We start from the raw sequence: 19,974 nt of genomic DNA, 5'->3' as shown, positions 1-19,974 counted from the left end.
TATTAATTTAAGATAAGGTAGTAGATATTGATATTATTTGTTAGGTTATACTGTAATGGTACTCGGTTAACTAAGCAGTTATTTACTGAAATTCGCCGAGGATTATTAAAATAAAGACATATTATTATTATTATTATTACTATTATTATATCGTCCTTTGAGGGTACGGATTTTGATGTTAAGTTTGGATTTAACGTACGATAAAACTTGTGTTGGTTTTCATTAAAGAGTATATTTTGTTGATACCTTTGAGTCCTTATATTATATACAAAAAAATAATAGACTAAGTTTGAATTAAAAAATATTGTGCTAAGACGTTCCTGTTTTTACAGGTCTGATAAGCAATGATAGGAAAACTGTCAAAATCAGTTGATTTAGACAGATCGAATATATCGACTTTCTTTAACTTATAACCTAAATTCCAACTTTTAAAGTGTTCAGTTCATGATTTCACCAATGCTTGTTTCAGGGCATGTTTGTGTCAATTTTACACATCATTTTTTATCTCAAAAACTATTAGAGATAGGTTAGTATAATAGAAAAATTGTGGGATATGAAAGTAGTTTCGAAAAATATAATAATATACCAGGTGTATAATTTAAAATAAGAGATTTTCACTTTTCAAATGATGCGGCAACATTATAACGCTGAAAATATTTTAGATAGATGGAGCAGGTGCCTGTGTATAAAAATCCAAAATTTCAAAATCATTCTTCATAAAGTCTAACGTACCATCGCCGTGAATAACCCTATATATTATTATGAGTCACCTCTAAAAAGTAACAAAAAAATAATACAAAATGGAAATTATTTCAGCCTTTAAATATTTTATTGTTTCCTATATAAAGGACCGGAAAACTCTAAAGTGTCTTTCTAATGGCTCAATAAATTTAATGGCCAAGAGTAGCTTTAGTCTATATCCTCTTAGCAATTAGGGAAATTACTAATATCTTAACTAAACCACAAAAGATAAAAAGGAAAGCTTAGCAGAGATTTGAGGAGAGTAATATATATTTTTTCAAAGATGTCTATATCTATGTAGCGGATTCATCTCTCCAAAAAAATCCTTTATGGGTATTTCGCCACTGCACTGCAAGAAAAATCTACAAAATAAAATAGTTATTTTTTGTAAACACTTCTGGCGTTAAACCTAAACGGACAGAAGTTATGTTTACAGTAATAAAAATGTGCCTAACAAAGAAAAAAAAGCTTAACGTTTCGGAAAGTTTATCTTTTTCCGTCGTCGGAAGCAAAAAAATACAAAGAATAAAATAAAAACTATTTAAAATATTTAAATTCAACTATTCGAGAATACTTACTTTTTTAAACAAATGCGTCTGCAAGAAACCGTTGACGTTCTGTTAAAATGACATTATATCAAGTTAAACTTCAAAATTAACAATTACTACCTGATAACAATTATTTAATAAGGTAAAACCAAAAAACCCAAACTTTCTGTATGATTATTTTTAAATTTTACGTATGTTATGTTTATTTATAATCAAAGCAGCGATTGCCATACATTACTAACATCTACAGATGCATGAGCAATACATTTATTTTTATTAGATTGAATTAAAAAAACCTCTTTTATTTTTCTTTTAGAGGCTATCGCTTCTTTCATTATAATTTTGGCATTATTAAAATTTATTCTGTGCGTGTGTCCCATGAATGCTGACAAATCTTAGATTTGTGAAAATCTCCCTTTCTTAAATAAACTTTATGTTCTTTAATTCTAACATTTAAGGGTCTAATATATTTTTTAAGATTGTAAAGGAAATAGAAAAACACATCTTATAATATCTAAGCCACTGGAACTGTCAATTCAAATTTACTAATGACCTAAGATTGTGCCAATTGGTTAGAAAGGAGCCCAAAAATGCAATAATGTAGAGGGCGTTTTATTAAAAAAAAATTACTAATACTTTTTCAGACATTCTGTACAAGTGAACATATTTTCCTAAAATACATCTTAATTTTCGCCCCAAATTAAACGAAATTCCAAAAACGATAAACCATTCTTTCTTTATTTAAAACCTAAACATATATGTCTCACTTTTATCATCTAAATACTTCGAAAAGTAATCAACGTTAAATGCAACGCTAGAATATTGCGTGTAATTAATTGACTGATATAATGAGAGATGAATTTTCAATTACCTGAAAGAATATACATTTTGCGAGGCACGAAATTGTAATCATTCTGACCTTGTCATATAACACAGTTTTTTACAACTTGTCATATAACTGTACTTAGTTATAAGTCTCCAGTTTATAAAGTTATTTGTTTATTTGCTGTTTTGGGAAATCTAGCTCGGACAGCTCGTCTGATGATAGAGAAGGCCCCGAAACCAATAACGGGAGTGTGGTTGGTTTCCCCATCCCATGACGGCAAACAAACATAACATTTTTGTTATTTTCAGTATTTCATTATTTTTGAAAACTGAAGATTTTACAAAATACACTCAGAGAAAAAAAATTGTGAAAAAAATATGCTAATGAACCAAATAAAATCAAACATATTTTGGCCTCATTAATAATCATAATTGAATTAATAAGATATCTATTAAAACATACATGGTCATGGTTGGTTGGTTGAAGTGGCGAGTGCGACTGCTTGTCGAACTCCAATTAGCAGAATTGCCGTTTTGATACCATTCACGCTGAGACGCTGTCCCTAGGGATGGAAAAGTTGGACTGTTAAGTGTTTATAACCATTCTTCTTGACTTCCGTTATGCTCTTCCCGGCAAATCTTTAAGCAAATCTTTAACAAAGCTGTAATCACCGAGGAAACGGTTGCGGGTCCTATACAAAGCCGGACAGCGCCACAGGAAATGCAGAACCGTTTCCCCTTCCTTAGGGTCCTTGCAGCTTCGGCAAACTTTGTTAAAAGGGATGCCCTTTCTCGCCGGATGTTTGCCAATTGGCCAGTGTCCCGTATATACCGCCGTAAGCCTGGCGATATCCTTACGCCACTTAGTTATGAGCTCTCCCGATTTCTTAAGGTCATATTTGGGCCAAGTTTTCCTGGCTGTCCAGTGTTTGGTGCTTAAAGTTTTCCATCTACTGTTCATCATAGACAGAAAATGGTGGTAAATGTATTTTTTTATGGTATTGAGGGGAGTAAAAACTTCCTCAGTTGCATCTAGCGCAAGGCACGATCCTCGCCTTGCAAGTTCATCAGCGCGTTCCCTTCGAAGCTCCTGTGGCCTGGAACCCAAAGCAACCATACCTACTATATCATACCTACTTGCCATGTAGGATAACTTGTCGTACGTTTTTTTAAACTATTTTGGATGATATGGTAGATGAGTTCAGCGCCGACATGGCTGCTTGGCTGTCAGTGATTATTGCCGTTTTCCGCCCATAAGGTGTCGCTCGCTCAACCATTCGCAGGCCTTCCAAATGGCAAGTGTCTGCTTGAAAAACAATTGATCTATCCGGAAGCCGGTAAGATCTTGCGATGTCAAGACCCTTCGAGGACACCCCCGAAGCTACACCTGAATCCATCTTGGGTCCGTCAGTAAAGAGCGCAATATCAAATTCCTTCAGTAGTTTGTGAGTCTCCCACTCCTTTCTGATTAGAATTCTGACTAGAAAGTTGTTGCCAAGTTCCAACCTAGGTGTCAGATAGTCTAATGGTCCAGCAATAATATCTTTCGGTAATCTTTTTGTAATCCAAGAATACTTCTGTGACCGTAGAGTTTCTCCATCCAGCAACCAGTTTCTCTGAGCCTAATTGCACTACTAGAGGCCAGATTTTTAACATGAAGATCTAACGGGAGGAGGTGGAGGAGCACATCTGTGGGCTTAATAGCGCGAATACCGAATATCGTTAAGTATGTTGTCAAATGAAATAGTAGAGGATCAGAAATTAGATAGAAGATAGAAGAAAATTAGATATTATATCTAATAGCTTCAAATTTTAAATTTAATGAGCACTTAATATTGTATAAGTCCTTACATGTCACCAAATGTATAGTTTGAATTTCTTAATTGGAAGTAAATGACCGAATATCGTTAAGCATGTTGTCAAATGAAATTGTAGAAGATATTTTTATGGTCAATTCATGAATTTCTTCGTTAACACAATAGTGCCTCTTTTTGCCCATTTTTATTCTAAATCTGATATACCACTAACAATGACTATGATCATTTATGTTTTAGTTGATGTCTTATTAATGCAATTATGATCATTAATGAGGCAATAAGATGCAATAATAATTCAGAGGCAAACGATGCAATAACTATTCAGTTTTCAGTACTGGAAATGATAGAAACAACAAATTATGTTCTCTATTATAAATACGCCATTGATGTCATGTATTTCGTCTTTTCTGCAGGCATCAAAATGTTACAGTGATTTGCTGATTTATTAAATACATGCAGATATTAGAATAAGTCATATTAGTTTAAGTAATCTGCTGATGATTCCTAGTTACTTGGCTAGTAAAGCTTTGGCGCCTTAACTCTATTTAATTTCTGTTGTACCTCTTTTTGACTAATACATTTTTAAATATTTTACATCTTTATGTATAAAATGAAATAAGTTTCATGTTGCATGTTTGTCTGATATATAAATTTACGACAGGCATGCATTTTTAAAATACTCGAAAGTTTGAAAAGTTTATCGGTTATTCCGACGAGCAAACAATAAAAATCGATGACAGATCTGTAATTGAATATTGAAATACGTATATTGCGAGTAAAATGTTTCGAACATGTCTCGCTAGATAATCTACGAAATATAACTGATGAAGTACACGAGCTGTGCATTACTTGATTAAACCACAATTGTTAAAACAGATCGCTTCGGTTAATACACGTTTCATTATTGGATTGTATCTGAATTGTTAGTTGCCATTTAATTGGCTTGAACATTTATTCCTATTAAATAATAGATGAGTTGTTTTAAAATCGATTAAATTACTAAAGAGTCGATAACAGCATTGCAATTTGATATACCAACAACTTAATTTGATCATCAATTTTTTATTAGCTTGCAGTTATAGATAACTTGTTTTGTTTAGTTTTCGTGGCCATAGAACTGAAGTTTAAATATCAATATATTTGAATTCAGTTTTTATGAGTAATAAAATTTAAATTATATAGACATTCTAGAAAAATCTTTGCCTCCTTCTTCTTATAATAGGATGAGGTCCTGTCAAATCTGTCAATTTTTGTCCTCTTGTGATGTTGATGTCCAGCTGTCATACCAACGCTTTGGGGGCCTACCAACTGGGCGTCTTGTCTCTGGCTATTGTGTTTTGGCCCACTTGACAATTCGATCTGGACCCCATCCTGTCTACGTGGTCTATCCAACAGTGGCGCCTTGCTCTTACCCATCTGACAACGTCCTGTACCGGTATCGACGAAATAACAAGGCCGAACAGCTTATTCGTGACGTCATCAAATGGAGGCCTAAACTTGCATTGATTGCATTTGATACTCTTTATACGTATATAATGGCTTTAAACTTTAATTGCACCGAATTATTAATAAATAATTAAACATAAAATTTAAAAACATCAGACTGATATCCCATCTCACACTATCCCATTTCACACTATCCATTTCCTTTTCCACGTCTATAATTTTTGTACCACAGTAGTTTTTCAGACGTGTATTTGTAATAGAATTATTTATGACAATTTTCACAATAACTTCAGCATTATGAAGTACATTGCGGAAAGTGCAATAACGTGTTTAATTAATTAAATAATAAATTAATTTAACAAAATATTTTTATTGTGAATTCTGAAAAACTCCTCACAACTTTGCAAAACTTTATTAAAAATTATATATTAAAATAAAGCTATATTAGTTATTTCATCTTTTGGAAACCTAAAACTGCCTCTAGTAAGGTTTTTTATAAGCGAATTTTGTTCAATATCCATGTTGTCTGAAAATGTTAAATTATTTTTACATGTATCGCATTTAATTTTCTTTAAGACAATATAACAACATCCTCCTAAATAAGCAATAACAGGCATTTTTTCCTTCACACTCGATATTTTGTACAGAAATAGTAATGTCGATGTTAAACCAATCTGATTCGATGGTACTTGCATCGCGTGGTATTTCTTTAGACAAGGTATTGTCCTCATAAAATCATAAAAAGAATCGCTTTTTATAGAACCAAATCAAGTAGATTTTAATGATATTAATCTTAAGTTTCTTTTCGCCTTCATATAATTATTGAATAGAAATATTGTACTGACTCCCACTAACTGTCTATATTTAACAAACTCACTTTCAAGAAGATCAGTTGGAAATTTCTCTAGTAAAACATACCTCAATATTTCATTACTTCAAGCTCAACTTTTTACTCAGTTCAAGTTAATAACTTTAATTGATCACAAAAAAAGTTAGAAATTTATTATTTTCGTTACATTTTAAAGAATTTAGTAAATAACAAGCAAGACTAATAATTTGTTCAGTATTTTCAAGTATATCCAACCAAATGTTCATCTTCAGTATCTCCTAAAACTAGTAAATCGTTCAAATGAAAAAATGTAAAGAAAGTTTTTATATCATTTACCCGGACTGTAATATTTTGGCGATATAAACAGGTTTATAATTTCAGATCTAATTGTCCTCTATATTTAATAAATAAAAAAACGGATTTTTTATCTGTATAGGTACATAAATCTTACCAAAGTACACTTTCCTTATGAAAATGCTGATCGGAGACCCTGCTCTATTTTGTCACCACAAATTCATCACGATGAATAGCTTGGAAATTCTAAAGATCCTGATCATTAGAAAAGCGAAAAACGTGGTTTTTAAGGTTAGGCCGTAATTTACAGCGTTTCACGGAACATCTATAAGGCATTATACCTTTTAAATTGTATAATTGCACACACTTATAATCACTTTATAGTTTAAACACCTCTTTTTACAGATTCATAACTTTTTTCATCTATCGATAAATCCATTATAATTAGCACATCCGCACGCCTAGCGATAAATAAATAATAAATAAATAAATAAATGCCTTTATTTTCAAAAAAAATTACAATTTGTAGACAAAGGTAAACTAAACAAACAAAGTAAACAAACAAACAAACATTGTCAGTCTTATTGTTTAAAATAAACATTTATAAATGTTTACAATGTCAAAGAATAAAAAAATAAAAATAATATTCAAAAATATTTAGTTAGTTTATAGTAAATATCAATGACCTCTAAATAAATTTATTTCGATAAATCGTTCACTGTCAACTGCGACAACTCAACTCCACTATGAAAGGCGCAGACGCGCGGCGTCGTCGTGCCGTGGAGGGGAACGTAAAATACCGGTAAAATACATCATATATGCTATAAAAAATATCTATTTTTTATCGTTATTTCTTATATTATACGCTATTGTCATCTTAAAGTATCCCTTTACTAAATTTGATTGATAAAAAGTGAGAGATTTCATTTATTGACCGGTATGATTTTTTTTCCGTAGGCTATTAAATTTATTTTATTTTTATATACTATAATATTTTTAAAAACTCGGATAAAACATTTCAAAACTTCGAAATATAATAGATGAGTGAAAAAAGATCTACAATTTGAACTTTTATCGGGTAATTATCAACGCTGCTAAATAGAGTTAGGTACGCCTCCAGTTCATAACATCACGAGATTTTTACGTCACAGCAGGATGGCCTTGTTATTTCGCCGGTACCGCCGGTACTCCCAACTCTTGTAGTCCCTTTTAGACTTCGTAATATTTTCATCTCTGTTGTTCTCATTTTCCTTTTGGTGTCTGATGTTTCTGCTCTAAGTCAGTATGTGTCTTATACCAGTCTTATAAATACTTCTATTTTAATAGATTGTTTAAAACCTTTAATTAAATATCTGCTTAGGTGAAAAATCAGAAAAATGTTTAAACAATCTGTCGCATCTCATGGAATCGAAAGAACTTTGACTTTGTCATATAATTAGTTATAATGTCGTGACTACACTAGCAGTTAGTACTTACGTTTTTTTTATAATATGGCATCAAAATAAAGGCTTAAACCGTGTAACTCACAATTTCCATTGAAACCTAAAGATATAAATCGTGTATAAATCTGCACGCGATTTTTAAATAACTTGAAATACATAAAAGTCAAGTCAAAGTTTTATAGTTCGCTCACGAAAATAAAATGTAGTGAAATAAATTGTGTCAAAGAAAAGAGTTTATTTTTTATGGGTCTGGAAAATATGAGAAAAGGGAAAGAATATTTGCTGATATAATATTAGGGAATAATTGTTTGCTTTAAGCTAAAGTAACCTTGGCATATAAAAATTAAATGTATATAGACCTATGAGATTTCATAAGAATAGTTAGTTTACTTTAGAAAAGTTGGAAATAGTTTTTCGACAATACAAACCTGATATTAATATTTTGCCAGAGATAATAGGTTTATTTTTACCTCTTCTATTTGCGAGTCATAAACTAAATTCATTATTAAATAAATATATTATCATCAAAACAATATATTAAAAGCGAATTATAACGAGAAAACTTTCCTGGACTGAGTCCTTTCGAACTCGATGGAGAACAATGAAGCTTTATAGAATAATCACTAACCTCTTTAATAAGTATCTAAATGCGGTTACATCCAGTCTCCCCAAAGAGTGGAAAATGGCCTACATCTCTTCAATCCACAAAAAGGACAGTAAGAAAGATTGTTCTAATTATAGTGATACTTCTGACCGACATGTTATTTATCAAATTCGCATTAAAAAATTACAACAAAAAAAAAGGTAGAACCAAAGCAATGAAATTCATATTAAAATTAAGAAGAAAATGAATGGCATGTGTCCATCAGCAGTATACCATTAGATGAAGAAGTGTGATTCTTCGGTTGGGGGGTAAAACCTAATTATTAAAACTTTATTATCATCAAAAAAATATATTAAAACCGAATTATAATGAGAAAACTTTCCTGGAATGGGTCCTTTTGAACTGAATGGCATGTGTCCATCAGCAGTTTACCATTAGATGAAGAAGTATGATTTTTCAATTGGGGAGTATAAATGCATTATTAAATAAACATATTATCATCAAAAGAATATATTAAAAGCGAATTATAACGGGAAAACTCTCCTGGACTGGGTCCTTTCGAACTCGATGGCATGTGTCCATCAGCAGTTTACCATTAGCTGAAGAAGTACGATTCTTGGATTGGGGGGTAAAAATTACAACCTAATTACACCAGAAAAAGGTAGAACCAAAGCAAATTTATCAAATTCGTATTAAAATTAAGAAGAAAAAGAACAGAATTAAAAAAAAATGTTGAATTCGTATTAAAATTAAGAAAAAATCAAAATTACAATAAAAAAGGTTGAAACAAAAGCGTATAAAACAAAATTCGTATTAAAATTAAAAAATCTATCCGATAGTCAAGTAGCACTAAACGCGATCAACTCTGTAACCATCAATTCGAAGTTGGTCAAACAATGCCTAGAGAAGCTCAACAAATTAGGCAAAGAAAATAAAGTCCTCTTACTCTGGGTGCCTGCTCATCAAGGAATAGAAGGCAATGAAAAAGCAAATGATCTAGCTAGAAAAGGAGCGAACACTCCACTAACTGGACTAGAACCGTTCCAAACGGGAACCAACTGAAAGCGGAACTGAAGAATCTGGAAGACTCCATCCGTAACTTGGAATGGGTGTCCTGCAACGGTCTAAGACACTCGAAAAAGTTCCTCAGAACTTACGACCGAGAAAAATCAAAGGTTTTCTTTGATTTAAGTAAAAACAATCTTGGGATTGTCACGTGGTTTGTAACAGCACAATGTCTCCTCAACGAACACCTCAGTAGGCTGAAGTTGAGAAACAACGGCGAATGCAGATTCTGTGGGGAAAATGGGGAAACACCAGAACACCTTACCACTGAGTGCGCCGAGACGACGACCATTCGTACCATGAACTTTGGTACGGCTGATGTCGAAGATGGAGAGCTGGCCTCTGTGGAGCCGTCTCAGATATTGGCTTTTGTAAAAGCCCTGAGACTGTATGATGAGCTATAACTCGTTATAACTCAAGAAAGTGGATCACGATAGATCTGTAAGGTCGCGGTGATTAACTCCCCTCCTAAACATTCTACCTTATTTATTACAAAGCAATCAAATTCCTATTAAAATTAAGAAGTAAAAGAACAGAAATAAAAAAATGTTGAAACCAAAGCAATCAAATTCGTATCAAATTAAAAAAAAACGAATCATAATAAAAAATGGTTGAAACAAAAGCAACAAATTCGTATAACAATTAAAAAACAAAATCGCAACAAAAAAAAGGTTAAACCAAAACAAAAAATAATATGTTTGTACAAATAGGTATCTGCAGTTATATTTTTTACAAATATGAAGACTCAGGTTATGTAATCTTTGTTTAGCCGTGACACCAAAAATTTGACGCCACATCTTGGTCCGGAGCCAGTACTGGGAATACCCAAATGTATGGCCCGTAGTGCACTAAAACTTTGGATCAGGGAAAAGCAGAATGTCCACTGGAGAAACAGACAGGGTTAAAGGCACAGCAAGGTCTTTATCCAAGGATCTAGCTCTAAAACCGCAAAAGAATTGCTAATGCTTAGCAGGAATAAAGTGCGGATTACAACAGGCCTCTTGACACATGGCTGTCAAGTGTTACCTGAACAAGCTCAACCTGTATGAAGAAAGTATTTGCTGCAGAATCTGCGATAAAGATCCTGAAATAGCGGAGCACATAATATGTCACTGCGAGGCTCTGGATCGCAAGCGACGCTTTTTATTTGGGAAAGCTAAGCTAGAACAGGAGGAGCTATGCTCCCATCCTATCACGGGCCTGCATAAGTTAGTGCAGATCACAGGGATAGGAGAATGGGTTTCCAGAACTATCTTTGGACTATAGACAGGGGATAAACGCAATAGGCCTCACAGGTCGCAGTGTTTCCGGCAGAGGGCGGCCCCTTGCCTTTGGAAAAAAAAGAAGAAAAAGAACAGAATTACAACAAAAAAATAGTTGAAACCAAAGCAACAAATTCGTATTAAAGAAAAAAAAAACAGAATCGCAACAAAAAAAGGTTGAACCAAAAAAAAATAATATTTTTGTATAGATTTCTGCAATTATATTTTTTACAAATATGAAGACTGAGATTATGTAATCTTTGTTGAGCCGTGGCACCAAAAATTTGACGCCACATAAAAAGATAAAAATAGATAGCCCATTACAGCATGTCTTAAAAATATCTTCAGGCAGTTCCATAACCCCTCTCTCATCTGATTTATACAGGCCTATAGTTGGGTCTCTAAAATAACTTCAATGGTTAAAGCTCAAAGTATGAAATACCGCAGTGTGAAGCGTGAAGCGAAATCTCGTGATTATAATATATATAATATTTATTATAATGATAATGACTGATCACAGTTAAAAACTCATCCCCCAGGTTTCTCAGTACTAATCAATGTTGGAAAATAAGTGGATCACTTTGAAATCCGATGGAATCAGTTTTTATTTTAAAATTAATGGTGAAATATGGCACATGAAGATATTATTTTTATAATTGATTAATTTAAATAACTTTCTTATATAATACAATGTAGTACTTGTGATTTTATAAAACGACAACTTTTCAACAACAAAGTTTCAAAAAATAGAAAAAAAACGAAAATCACGATTATCTCGTTAACGGCAACACTTTTCATAAAACTATTTATTATCTCCAGAGTTCCGTACTACATCCCAAATACCCTACATATAGGCTTAAATCATACTGTCCTTTTGGCTTCATCATAGTCGGGTAGAAAATAAAAATATAATAAAGGTGAACATATTTATATTTTTATGGATGTTCCTATATTGAAAATTTTCTCCCTACGCTGCTTTCTCTCTTTCTTATATTAGGGGAACGGTTTTTCCAGAACTATCTTTGAAAATAGAACGTTTTATCAATAGTCCTGGCCATGAAAAAGCTTAAATATGAAAATTTATGAAGATATGTAGTTTCTTCATATAGGAATCGATACCCCAAAAAGTAACAAACGACAATGTTACTTTCGCACGAAATGTGTCTATTTTTCTTATATGTTTAAGATTGATACGTTTAAGATTGATGAAGAAAAATAATTGTCGTTTTTCAGAATGTCTAATTTAAAAATTGTAAATTTGAAATCTATACCTTAAAATTAAAATATTTTACGAAGAGCAATTAATTTGGATATTTAAATGGTTTGAGCGCAAAATTAATAAAAAGAATGCCTGGTTAACTTAGGACACGCCACAGTACAGGGTGTCCCACTAAGAATGCATCTCAGCTCTCTCTCGCAAAGTATTAGCCGTATGTCCTGCAAAAAAAATACCAAAGAGGCCATGAGAAATTGCTGGAAATTTGTTTCAAGTTCCTAGAACAGCCGTTAAGGTACAACTGCTATGGTTAATAAAAAAATAAAAATTTTACAATAAAATATGATAAAGAATGCCATGATAACAGTTAGCAAATTTCGTTTTTTTTTTGTTTGAACCATTTTCCCTATCTGCTAAAATAAAGTGGTGAGGGGCGGTTAAATATGTTTTTATATAAATGTAACTCCGGACAGGATAATCGGAATCCAATGATCTAGGTCTCGCACAAAAGAACATAAAATCGCTTTTTCCAAAGCCCCTCATGACTCATGAGAATTTACTAAATGAAATTTAATTGGACGTGGCATACCACATACTAAATATACAGGGTGTCACAAAATTCCGTGGACATAGAACTACTACGTATTTTTGGAGTGAAAATAAGTTCGTTGAAGACAATTTAGCTCTATACAAAAGTGCTTCGTTTATTCGCTAGAGGGTATGAAACTTTAGAAAAATAAACACATTTTTTTCATATATTTTAAGAACCGTTGTTCCGATTTCAATGAGATTTTGGGTGTCTATGTTATGGTGCTGTAACATTTGACTTTCACAAAAATCAAGAAAAAGTACAGGAAGAGTGAAAACTACCCCCACCCCTACATAAATTTTAGTATAAATATTTTACTACACCGACGGCCGAGTTTCTTTTCGTAAAATGGTCCCTCTAGAATTTACTACATTTTCTGTCTCTTCTAAAAATCACCACCACCGTGCATACTTTTTGAGAAAAAAAAATCCATCGCTGACTTCCAAAAAATGTTTTTTGTCACATCAAATATGAAATTTTATGTTAGTATCACAAATTATAATTGACAATAAGCTTCATAAAAAGCTTAAAAATAATAATAATTAACCGATAAAGGAAGCACTTTTGTATGAAGGTAAATTATGTGCAATTAACTTATTTTGAACCAAAAAATACGTAGTTGTTCTATGTCCACGGAATATTGAAACTCCCTGTATATTTTGTAGGTCTACTTTTGATCAATAAATTCTCCAAAAAAAATTTCACAAAAACTATGCGATATGACGTTTTTTACAAGACAAAAAGGTAGTAAATACTAAAGAGACCTTTTTACGAATAGAAAATATGTCGTTAGTAGCGTTGGAAAATATTTATACTTTTTGTGAGTATTTTTATTAAAATTAAATGCATCTTCCATGTTTCTTACTGATAAATGTAACACAAATTGAGATACCGGGATTTTCTTAACAGATTTGAATTGCCAACCATCTAACAACGCAACTTTCGTTCATTAAACCGATATCGCATATCCCCAATGTCTGTGTAATATATCTGGAATTTTAAAATGTTATTTTTAATTATGTTTTAAACAATTACACGCATTTTCAGCTTGTTGTAAATTTATATACCTTCGAATGTCTAGACTGACCGGGCTAATAATAGAGTACTTAATAATTTACAGTTCTAAGGTAGCAAAATAAAATACTAAATCACTACAATACACAAAAATACTTTTACTTTTGCACTGGACGCGCGTTTCGCTAACCATATTAGCATCATCAGCAGATGATTAAAACTACACTAATATCTACAAATTGAGCTTTTACATACTCGCTCCGTTAGGAGGCTCCGAGTAGGCGTGAAAAAAACTAGCCAAGGGAGTCAAAACCAACCAATCGTAACAATTTATTACCGAAACCAGAGCAGTAGGTCCAGAGAACTGGAAGGAATTGGGCCATTGTCTCTCTTCATACTATCTTCACTTTTATTAATTTTGACCTTTTCATATACATCTAACTGTCTGTAATCTGAGACTTGTTTAATTAATTTTAAATTATTAATATCTATACAATGTTCTCTATCAATAATATGTTCAACGCAAGATTTATCCGGTCTACCATATCTTATCTGAGCTAGTCTTATTAATATCTTATCTTCTAGTTTTCCCAACATATTTCTGCATATATGTATTCAGAAATATGGTTGAGCAAACTAGAAGATCAATATTAACTAGATTTAAAGAACATATGGCTCAGATAAGATATGGTAGGTCGGATAAATCTTGCGTTGATGAACATATTGTTGATAAAGAAAATTGTATTCATATTAATAATTAAAAAAGTCAACAAAATTCAGTTAAAAATAGCTTGAAAACCTTTAAAGTATGTTGGCGTAGGAATATCTAATGCAATTTGCCGATTGTTTGAAATTAAACCACTCAAATCCTAGCCTCCGTTCGAAACTTAGTCTCGAAGGAGCACAAAACACATGTAAAATTCAACGGTTTTTCATGTTTCAGCTGCCAAAATAAACGAGAGCTGCACATTCAACGAGCAATGCGAGACAGTTTATTTCATGACCGAATGCAACAAGGAGGGCGTTTGCTCGTGCCGACATGAGAAAGTGCCGATATTGAAGCCCGACGGAACAGTGGAATGCATAAGTAAGTCTGATTATTTTTTCCCTTTAATGATGTATTACAGTATTGATATTTTATTTAGTAATGGGCTAAACATTATTAATTATTAACAGAGCTGCAACAAGTCAGTTTTAAAAAGACTTAAGCTTTATGTCTTAAGTCATTTCTAAAGTCAAAATGATTTAAATCTTAAATCAAATTCAACCATAAAGCTCAAATGATTTAAGTTTTAAGTCTGTGTAACCACTTTAAGCTGGATTTTTCAATTCGATCTAGCACTGTCTCCTCCGATGCATTCATGATACGCCTGACCTCGATGTTTGTCTTTTTTTCCATCCTAGATATACCTGCGCTCCTTCTAAAATAGTCCATTTCAACAACTTGGATTTTGCGCTTCGTATCTGCACTCAAAGTCCATAGCTCTGAACCATAGCAAAGAACTGACTCCACCAATGTTCGTCCAAGTCTCTTTTTAGTTGTTGCAGACAAGTTTCGGTCCCACCAGAGGCTATTAAGACAACCAATAACTTGTTTGCTCTTCTGAATTCGGGTTTGTATTTCTTCTTTGCCCAAACCCTCGTTGTTGATAGTAGCATCCAGGTATTTAAATTTGTCTACTTGTTGAATCTGGACGTTATCATCTATGAAGACTTCAAAACAAGCGTCGGAATTGACAGCTAAATATTCTGTCTTTTTTAGACTAACCTGAAGTCCCCATTTGTTATATTCTTGGTAAAGCCTGTTAGTCATGAACTCCAGATCGAAAGAGTCCTGCGCAATCACGACCTGATCGTCTGCAAAGCTCAGAGTAAACAGTGTATCTTCCCCAATGGGTGTTCCCATGCCTTGGCATCTCCTCTTCCATTCCCTAAGGGCTACTTCAACGTAAGCATTGAAGATTAGAGGTGATAAGCTGCATCCTTGTCGCAACCCTTTTGTGGTATTTATTGGATTGGATAGCCTGTGTCCTATCTTAACGTACGCTTTATTTTCTTTATAGAGCTCTTTTATTATCTTAAGTAGGGGTCTGTCTACTTCTAAAATATTCAAGGCTTCCCATATCTTGTTGCGAGGAATAGAGTCGTACGCTTTCTCCAAATCAATAAACGCTAGATGGACTTCTTGATCTCCTGCTATCTTTTTTTCCATCATCTGCTGTAGGACAAAGAGGTTATCTGTGCAAGATTTCCCCGGTGTGAATCCTTTTTGATCTTCCGAGATTTTGTCACCAATATTATCCCTGAGCTTACCCTGCAGAACTTTTCCAAAAAGTCTGCTCACTGAACTGTTAATGCTCAGGCCTCTATAACAACCGGGGTCGTTGCGATTTCCCTTTTTAAAGATAGACACTATATGAGCCACTCTCCATTCTTGTGTTCTCCAAGGTTGTCTTCCTCTTCTGCAGATTGGAATTCTGGTCGGTTTTCTGTTAGTAATTCTGCATAGTAGTTGCGCCATTTTCCTATATCAATTTTATTCAAGAGCTTGTCCATTTGATTGGTTTTCATTTATCGGATTGTTCGCCAGACCTCAGTACTCCGTGCGCCCCCTAGTAGACTTTCCACTTGCTGGCATCTTCTTTCCCACATATCTGTTTTTCCTACCTTAATAGCGGCTCGTACCTCTCTGTTTTTTTTTGCTTGTAATGACCCCAGTTAGTCTCTATTCTGTCTGAGAGCCATTTTTGATAGAATTTTTGTTTTTCATTTATTAAGGTCTTTATGTTGTCAGTTATCCAGGCTGGTTCATTCATTATTTCAAGTCAAGTCATTTTTGTAAAGAGAGAAGTCGTTTTTATGACTTAAGTCTATATTTTTGACTTAAATCATGATGGTCTGCAAGGCAGTAAAATGACTTAAATCAATATAATTGCCCTCAAGTCAAGACAACCAGAATACAATTTAAGTACCTTTTTTAAAAGTTAGTATTAATTTTCTTGTATTACCAATTTATTTAGGCGAGTTTCTTACTAAGTATAATATTATTAATTTATTGTAGGTACAAGTGTACAAGTGTAAGAGAATAAAACCACTTAAAACAAAACAATTTTATTTTCAGAATAACTACTATAACAATAAAAAATATACTTAAAAGCATAAAGAACATAAAAACACAACTTATATTAAATTAAATTTTGTGGTACTTTATGTACAAGATGACCCATTTTCGCGTGTTTTACAGGGTTTCTCGTTTATGAGCAGAAGTACAAAGATGCAGTTGTCACATTACTATGCTACTTTTTTATGAAATTAAAAATGGTACACACATATTTGTCCTAGCTATCTTAGCTCCGGAAATACAGGGCGAAATTGAAATTGTGGCATTGTTCGACTCCCCTCATATCTCGGTCGTTATAACTTATCGAAAAGGTAGCTTGTATGGCTTAAGTCATATCTTGGCAACAGAAGGTAGCTTGTGAGGATTGATACGTCTATGTCTTCTTGTAAGCCTATAGAATGTGGTGTCCCTCAGGGTTCAGTACTTGCCCTATTTTGTTTCTGGTGTTTATCAACGACATTGCAAATCTAGAAAAAGTTCAGCACGAAATTAACAACCTAAACCTTCGTAAAGCCCTATTAGTCGATAAAATAACATCAAAAATGATAAAAGAACTACCAAGGAAAGGCTTAGTACTTATCATATATCTTAGTGCCATATATCATTCAATGCCATTATAACTACTGGCCGAAATTATTATGATCCCAAGATACGGTAAAAACTTAAACACAGTCTTCTCATATCGCCTTATTAGCTTATTGCCATTAGTTTCCAAAATGCTTGGAAATCGAAAACTGGATACACCACATCACCAGTTTGATTTTCGAGAAAGACATTCCACTACTCAATATAACTCAAACTCTAGAAGACAAAAAGTATTACACATCAGTGTTTCTTGGGGTTAGTCATGCTTTCGACAAAGTATACCATACGGGACTACTTCACAAAATTAAAAATTATCTATCCTACTTTCCGCTACTGAAATCCTATCTAAATGATGTAGAGATTAGAGTTAGAGTAAGTGAGGAAGTATCTGCAAAATATAGTATAATACAAAAGTTCCACAAATTGTGTGTCCTAGGATCACTACTCTATGTCCTTTATATAGCATACTTTTCCACAAACAATGAAACAACAACGGCTACTTTTGCAGATGACACAGTAATTATGGCTGTCGACAAAAAGCCTGAAACAGCTTCCGTGATAAATATTACAAAGACATCTACATGTAACAGAGGCATAGTTACGTGATTGAAAAACAAACATTAATCTATCAAAATCGGCCCAAGTAACCTTTACTTCAAATAATGAACAGTGTACCACCCTCCCAGTATACTTAAACAACATACTAGTTCCTCAATCTTCCTCCACCAAGTACTTAGTTATGCACTGGGATTCTAAGCTTACCTGAAAAGAACACATAGAAAAGAAACGTAAGCAAATAGATTTGAAAATAAAAGACTTATATTAGTTAATTGGAAGAAGATCTAAACTATCGCTATAGAATAAACTTGTTTTATGTAAAACCATAATAATACCTATTTGGACATATGGAACAGAACTCTGAGGAAGCGCGGAGATCGCTGCAAACAGACGAAATTATATCTATGATCCCAAAATACGGTAAAAATTTAAACACGGCCTCCTCATATCGCCTTATTAGCTTACTACCATTCATTGTTCATTCCAAAATGCTTGAAAGTCTGATATTTTGAAGAATTAATTCAGATCCAAAAATCGAAAACTGGACACCACATCGCCAGTTTGGTTTTCGAAAAAGACATTCCACTACTCAATCTAACTCAAACTCGCAACCAACAAGAACTCAAGAAAGCTGACTTATTAAACTCTATAGTTTTCCGTTATTTGGCAGATGATAATTAAGTTTCTCCGTATTATTTTATAAAAAGCAATCACCTCCCGATTTCTCTGAACTTATTCAGTCACAGGCTGTATATTAGAAAAAATAAAATATTCTTTGTCATAAAAACGCAAGCATTATTTTTAATTGTAGCGTGCAAAAAACTGTGGTGAAAATAGTCGGTCGTCATTAAAAAAAATGTAAAACAACAGCTAGGAAAAACTTGAGATTTAGGTCAACAATTGAAAGAGACGTAACAGAGCGTTCTAGATTAAACAAAGACTGAGAAGTTATCTTGGTAAGAAAAGGCTTTTTCTCAAAAATAAAGAGTAAATAATAACAATTAGCGTCCAGAACGATAATAGCTCTAAGGGAAACATGTACTTTAAAAAAGTATCGTGCGCATGGGGACTACTTTGAATTTACATAGGGAATTTCAATATTTCATTTATTTAATCATCAATATTTCGCTAATTACGCAGGTGTGCTTCTTTAAACTGAAAAGTCAGGAGAAAAAAAATGAAGTTTCGCTATACTCTATATTGGCAACGCTCGGCTTAGGGTCCCGATTTCCGTATATAAGAAGAGTATGTATTTATAACGTACTGAACAAAGAGAGAAGTGTAAAAACGTTGCCAAACGTATAAAAAAAACGAGAAACTGGGCACAATGGAAAGAGACGTGGAAAGGGATATACGGCAGCTACGTCGCGGTCGCGCCGCATAAAAATCATAAAATTTAAAACCAGTATCTTCTTCGCAGATGCAAAGCGAAGTTGTACCTGGCATATTTTGTAGATGTAACATGTAAAAGTGTTTAAAAGTGTTTTAGTCAAGTGAATGAAGATGCTCGAATGAAAAAAATGTTGCAAAAATTCAATGAACTACCAACATACGACGATCAAAAGTCGTATCTTGCATGATTAATATTATTATTGTTAATTCCCATTCAGAAAATTTCCCTTTTTATTTTTCATATCACATATTATTCTCTATCGCAATTACATGTCGCTACTTTAATTCGCTGAATATTATCCTGTTTTCAGCTATAATTCGTACCATCACTCACGAGCGATATGTCGACCCAGCTATGATCGGAATTCTGGTAGCCATGTTTCTCATGTTCATCACCATATGCATTGTTTTGAGACTTTTTAGCAAGTAAGTATAGTTACTAATTATTTTATTTAAGTTTTAGTTTTTATTTTTTTCCTAGGTAGGGATTACAAATTTACCGACTCAATTTACTGGTAAAGGGTAATATAAAACATGGAATTACCAGTTTAGTAGAAACCAGAAACTCTGTTGTCGATTAAGGAAAATATCTTTCTTTTAATAAGAAAAAGAGCCAAAGTCAACCA

At 33.1% G+C, this 19,974-nt stretch overlaps 1 protein-coding gene across 1 annotated transcript in view; it reads left to right on the top strand.

The window, feature by feature from the left end:
• Positions 1-19,974, top strand: part of LOC115876007 — a 155,309-nt gene that overhangs the window by 125,859 nt on the left and 9,476 nt on the right. The window contains exons 3-4 of the mRNA XM_030891670.1: positions 14,636-14,779; positions 19,660-19,774. Of these exons, the coding sequence (XP_030747530.1) occupies positions 14,636-14,779; positions 19,660-19,774 (259 nt within the window). The remainder of the gene's footprint in view (positions 1-14,635; positions 14,780-19,659; positions 19,775-19,974) is intronic.

Source organism: Sitophilus oryzae, unplaced genomic scaffold (assembly GCF_002938485.1).
Source record: "Sitophilus oryzae breed Bouriz unplaced genomic scaffold, Soryzae_2.0 scaffold_1058_pilon_pilon, whole genome shotgun sequence".
Classification (NCBI taxonomy): Eukaryota; Metazoa; Arthropoda; class Insecta; order Coleoptera; family Curculionidae; genus Sitophilus; species Sitophilus oryzae.
The sequence above is the reverse complement of the archived record's forward strand: the minus strand, read 5'-3'. Positions and strand labels throughout refer to the sequence as shown.